The sequence below is a fragment of the Bombyx mori genome, chromosome 22 (genome assembly GCF_030269925.1).
Source record: "Bombyx mori chromosome 22, ASM3026992v2".
Lineage (NCBI taxonomy): Eukaryota > Metazoa > Arthropoda > Insecta > Lepidoptera > Bombycidae > Bombyx > Bombyx mori.
In genome coordinates, this window is record NC_085128.1 from 18,266,153 (window position 1) to 18,272,583 (window position 6,431).

At 40.6% G+C, this 6,431-nt stretch overlaps 1 protein-coding gene across 1 annotated transcript in view; it reads left to right on the top strand.

The window, feature by feature from the left end:
• Positions 1-3,015, top strand: part of LOC101745605 (mucin-4) — a 113,225-nt gene extending 110,210 nt beyond the window's left edge. The window contains exons 6-8 of the mRNA XM_038018778.2: positions 72-294; positions 902-1,229; positions 1,652-3,015. Coding sequence (XP_037874706.1) covers positions 72-294; positions 902-1,229; positions 1,652-2,048 — 948 coding nt within the window. The 3' untranslated portion in view covers positions 2,049-3,015. The remainder of the gene's footprint in view (positions 1-71; positions 295-901; positions 1,230-1,651) is intronic.
• The last annotated feature ends 3,416 nt before the right edge of the window (positions 3,016-6,431 follow it).

A 6,431-nucleotide genomic window follows, 5' to 3' on the forward strand; every position in this document is an offset into this window, starting at 1 on the left:
ATAAGGGCACATGCAGGTGTAGAGCTGACGTGGGGTTTACTCGTGCGTTATCAGTTGTTTTTGATCGTTAGATAGTGCACCGCGACCTGGCGGCCCGCAACGTGCTGGTGGACCACAACAAGCTGTGCAAGATCGCGGACTTCGGCATGTCGCGGTGCGCGGGCGCGGCGCGCAACCCCCGGACCGCGCTGCCGGTGCGCTGGATGGCGCCCGAGGCCCTGCTCTACTCGCACTACTCGCACCACTCCGACGTCTGGGCCTTCGGGATACTGCTCTGGGAGATCGTCACGCTTGGTTAGTATTTCTCAATACTTATTATTCTACTAGCTGTACCCGTCCGCTTCGCTGGCCGTTTAAAATTAACATTATTATTTCTCACCCCAACAAAGATTCTCATCATTAATGCCCCCGCAACTGGTGTACGGAGTCCAACACTCGTATAAATATTAGCCTATCCATTAAGTACATGTATTTTCTACATGAATACCAAGTTTCAAGTCAAACGGTTGCATGGTTCAGTAGTTATAACGGAACATCGGTAAAAACCACTAGGTTTATATATTAGTAAATAGATTAAGAGAAAAAGCTTACAACTTATGTAATTACTGCATGATTGCGTCTGTCATTTTCATACATGTTTGAGGATTATACGAAAACGTATCAATCAGTATAACATTATGTTGTTTATTAAATGACATGTAGTCGACGTTTCGTACTCACAATGCGCCCACCACCTTTAAAGCTTCAGTAGTGGATGCAGTAAGCCAGCATAATACTTTAAAAATGCTGCTGGCCGTTTTCTCTGAATCCCTTTTTCTTTTATGACACGTATATAAAGGGGTAGCGCGTTGCTTGTAGGCCGACACCACGCAGCTAAAAGTAATGTGATGTGATGCGTCAGGCTCGACTCCGTACGCGACGATGTCTGGTCGCGAGGTGCTGGCGGCGGTGACGGAGGGCTACCGGCTGGAGCGGCCGGCGCACTGCAAGCCGCAGCTGTACCGCGCCATGCACTCCTGCTGGCACGCCGACCCCGCGCAGCGCCCCGCCTTCTCCGCGCTCAAGGCGCAGCTCGCCGACCTGCTGCACAACGAGACCGCCGAGGGGAACTACGTCGACCTCGACTCGTTCTACCAGGACTCCTCCGTCTACAGCGACCCCTCCGCCATCATCCACGACGACGACGGGCTCTCCGCCGAGTACGACCGGGAGAGGCGCTGCTTTAGAGAGTCAGTTTGTTTACCTTTCTGTACCCAAATGTAGTCAAATTAAGCACCTTTCACCTAGCGCCGCCTTGGAGCGGTCGCAGCAGTCGGTGAGCGATCTCACACTACAATGTCAACAATGATCAGCACTAGTCAGCGATAAACTTAACAGTAACTACCTACCTATTAAATTATAGCGATACAGTTCCGACCCAGGCCAGCGGCTGCTCTCGTAAGGATCCAGGGTCGAGGAGCAGGCCGCGGCTACCTTCAATACTATAATAGCTATACGTTAACATTCATTTTAAATCTACCATTATATGTAGACTACAAACTTAATGAAATCTAAAATGTTGCCGTGAGCCCATGTCTGCGAATTACAATTAAAAAGATTCAAAACAAAACATTTAGTTTCTAGTTTCAACGAGATTACTTAATTTTGTCAGGTTAACAAGTACGCCGTCGCAGTTCGATAACCGAGCGTTTAACCTTCGGGACGAAGAGCTCCGGAACAAGTTTGGTATTGGAACTCCTCGGATGGGCGGCTTCGGCATCAGGGACGTGCCCTTCAACGAGAGACCCTTCTCAGACGCCGAGTTCAACGACCGACCTTTCGCTGACAAAAATTTCACCGACAATAATTTCAACGACACGAACTTCACCGAACGTAAGGACGGGAAACTATCTACTTCCAGTTTTCACAGGGAAAGGGAGAGAGAGAACCCTTTGGTTAGTAGGAATAGCTTTAATGGATTTCCGAGGATTGGCACTAGGGAAGGGCACTTTCAAATTACACCAGATGGTAGGAATAAAAGAGTTCCAGAATTTGAATGTGATATTTGAATCCACCGCGCTGCGGAATTTCTGAATTAAAATTCAATTCAAGTTGAATTTCAATTCCAATTTTGGTTTTAATGTAACAGCCATAAGAGTAATTTGGTATTTAAATCCTCTATCGAACAAATAACTGGTATGTAATTAATGTTATTTTAGCACAACTTTTGGCTAAACGTGTAAACATTCATGGTGTACTGTCGAAACAATAGGTACCAATGCAAGCGCATCGATCATAATGTTGATTTTGGTACTAGTAATATTTGTACAAACGTGTGCAAGTGCCGAATCTGTTATTGAGCCTTATGACATTCTATTTGTGTGTCGTTAGTGACACTGACAATACTTATTATTAAGTTTCGATTTCAAGATGTTTTGAAGTTACGTAAACTTATAAAATTACTGTGGTTATTTTGTAAATAGTATTTTTTAATTTATATCCTTATTGTCACAGAACGTGTCGTCGAACTGTCTGACTACAATGTAAATAGCTTTCTTTAAGTTTTCGTGTGTGTTTGTTTGTCAGTGAGATTTTTTCTGAAATATTATACTTCCCCTAATCGTTGTTACTAATTTTAAATTTTGCTTTATTTACTTCTGTTGTAAATTTTATTACAAATTATAATTTTATTACGAGCAAACTTTAAAAAATCGTCAAAGTTGTCTTGAGTCATAATCAAAAAACAGGTTGACGTGTAAAATTTGCTTGTGAGAATAGCAATTTATATCCATCGAATGGATAAACCATATATTTTATATAAACGTTGGAGGATCGGCGCTGAGATCCCCGATAGTCCGTGGTACTGCAATATTCAATAGTCCGCCCTCTCCATATCTCAGTTTGATGTTTTCTGTCTAGTCTCTGATGAATTGTATGATAGTTTTGTTATATACTAAGTGTGATGTAAGTTTTGTGTTAATTTTTTAAGAAAGATTTTATTTTATTTACGAAAAATAAAAGATGTATTGAAATTCATAGTAGTATTTTTTTTATTTAATTCATTTTTCTTTGGATTTATGATGTAAAGATAGGTAGGATAGCTTTAATTTCCAGTTTTATGAACCCAAATAGCTAAACTTATACCTTCAAGCAAGTAAGAGGCTCTGAGATTAGTGTCTCCGGATAGGAATGAGTTGAAGAAATGAAGATACAGCTCCTATAGGTGGATGACGTGGAAGTAGTGATATGAGCTCATGGGAGTAAGTCATGACATAAAGCGTGTGGCTGTAACGCTGTGCCCCGAAAACAAAATCAGGTACTTCTGTTGAAGCCCATGGAAAAATTACGTGAAATGGTTCTGCGGTTTTCAGACACTGGATTTAAGCTCGGTATATCAGTACGGTATATGGCCATACCATCTTGCGGCCTACCTGCTACTAAATTGTTACATATAACAACACACACACACATACATATCTACATATATATAACGACATCGCTTGTCTAGGACTTCTTGTGAGTCCGCACGGGTAGGTACCACCACCCTGTCTATTTCTGCCGTGTAGCAGTAATGCGTTTCGATTTGAAGGGTGGGGCAGCCGTTGTAATTATACTGAGACCTTGGTACTCATATTTCAAGGTGGGTGGCGGCACTTACGTTGTAGATGTATATGGGCTCCGGTAACCGCTTAACACCAGGTGGGTCGTGAGCTCGTCCACAAACCTAAGCAATAAAAAAAAGCCTGTAGTGAGATGAAAGAAAAAATTAAGAAGTTTCGTTTTATTACCGATTATGTTTAAACTTAGATTCATTGTTTCATTATTTGAGAAGTAAGCATTGTGATGTTTGCGTCTACAGAAATGACTGAATGAGATTCAAACAAACAGTGAAACCTCAAAACGAACCGTTTACTGTAATAGTGAATGTGAGGAATAAGGAAAACATTAATAGAATTGTGCGGTTTGTCGACATTACTTGTTACTTTCTTTATAATTCAACTGCTGTGCGCATAACTGGTAAACTTCTACAGGATGCTACATTTTGTACATAATATTGTTTGATCAATTGGAAACCATTTTTTACCGCATCGTTTTTTTTTATTTGATTAGCAAATACTCTAGCCCTGTCCTTGCTCATTCGAATCATAGTCATCGAAGCGTATTACCATAACGTGTGAGTAGGTAAGCGCCGCAGCCCTCGAGAAAATAAAGGTCAAATCAAATCAAACCAAAAAAATTTTTATTCAACATAAATGAAAGTACATACTTGTTGAACGTCAAAAAGAACTACCGCCAATTCACAAAAACTAGCCTCCATCTTGAGAAGAACTGGCAAGAAACTCAGCGAGCATGTCTTTTATTTGTTTTAATATTAGAGTTTTTTTTTAAAATGTGTCAAGCGGAAGTCTTATATCCATAAGACAATCTCGAGGTGGTAGAAGAGCTTGCGTCGTGCTCGTAGGTCTGTCGATCCTGTAGGAGCTCAACGGGTTCATCTGTTCGTTAACGACACTGATAATCTTCTTTAGGTATATATAAAAATGAATTGCTGTTCGTTAGTCTCGCTAAAACTCGAGAACGGCTGGACCGATTTGGCTAATTTTGGTCTTGAATTATTTATGGAAGTCCAGAGGAGGTTTAAAAGGTAAATAGATATGAAAATGCTCGGAATTAAATAAAAATAACAATTTTGTTTTTCCTTTGATGTGTCCCCTGTCGGACGGACTCCTTTTGTTTGTTTTAAGCTTATGTTATACAAAAGTTCAGGTCATTTATTTACTTATTGAGGCACTACAAAGTCTGCCGGGTCAGCTAGTGATATTAATAATTTTGAAGCAACAGCTTGTATTTGAAGTTTAATAAGATTACGGTATTGCTCAAAAGTGTGCGCAGGCACTTGCCATCGAAAGTGGGTGTCGCCCTCATTACCTTCCCGCTGCTGCTGTATCATTACCTCGCCAGCATGCTGCTTGCAAAATAAATTGACTGTTGTTAACCAGACAATATTATTACAAACATGCAACAAACTTTGTACATAATTAAATAATACCATTTTTACCAATACACATTTAACTAAGTGAATATATTATTATTACTAAAAATAAATGAATATAATATAAAAATAATGAGAGATAGGTATTGTATTTAATGAGATTAAGTATTATGGACAAAATATAAATAGGGCAAAAAGGAAGCCACCTGACCACGTCCGAAATTTGACGCTACTGCTTGACCTCCCCGGTTGAAGACCTAGAAGTAGACTCCAAGACAAGATGGAAGGACGTAGTGCTCAATGACCAAAGAGAATGCAATGTTGCTGACGAGGATGTCGAAGACAGGGCGAAGTGGAGGAGTAAAGTGAGGAAAGCTGACCCCACCACCGTGTGGGATAAAAAGCTGGGAAGAGAGAGAGAGGATCAAATATAAATAAAATTTGTATTGATGTTTTACAGAAATAATCATCTTTTTTTAAATATCAGGACTTAACAAAACACAAAACAAAAGAGAAAGTGTTTATCGATTTTTACAAGTGGTAGGGCGATTTATTTATTTTTCGAAAGGGAGGATTGCTGCTGGTCCGAAGGTCTTTCCAGTTTCACTAGAAGTGGGCGGCGAGCGTGTGCTCAGCCAGTAGGAGCGGGTTTTAACAGCTGACCGAACGCCGCCGAAGAGAACGTAGCAATTCAATGGAAACTGCTTCAAGAATGCGTCTACTACCGGATGGGAATCTCAACTCGTTGAAAGTAACAGGGACGTACTTTGTGAGCCCGTGCGGGGCGGTACCTACACCCCTCTATTTCTATCGTGAACCGGTAATGCGTTCCAGTTTGAATGGTGTTGTGGCGGTAGCCATCACAGAACACAAGATATTTGACAGATGCCTGAATCTCGCTTACGACATTTTCAAGATAAGCTCGCATATATACAAGTTCCGAACAACAACATTCGGACCGTCGGTCTGCCGAGCAATATCACCCGCTCGGTGGAAGATCTTCCCTATGTCGTTCAGCCTGCCAAAGTGTAATAGCCGCTATATTATATATTTGGGATTTAGATGTAGAGCAAGGCGGCATTCGCATTGTGATTTCTACAGGCTCCAATGACCTCTTATTACTAAGACTACTACTACTATTACTAAGACTAACTCGTTTATCTGGTAGCAAGTATGCAACAAATTAAAGCTGATAAAGGATTGAGTAGATTTTAGAAACAGCAACCAAGATTAGTTTACGCAACATCGCTCAACCACAAGCACTACTGATCTATGACTTGATTGATATCTTCTTTGTTAACGTCCAAGAAACCTACCTCGTGTATCCTTTACTCAGACCTCTGAACTACGTTCGTATATATGTATGTGACTAGGAAACATTTGTTTTGTACAATTTGTATTATTGTAAAATTTTTTTTCTATTGATTAATTCGTTTCATTATAGTATGTACCAATTTTA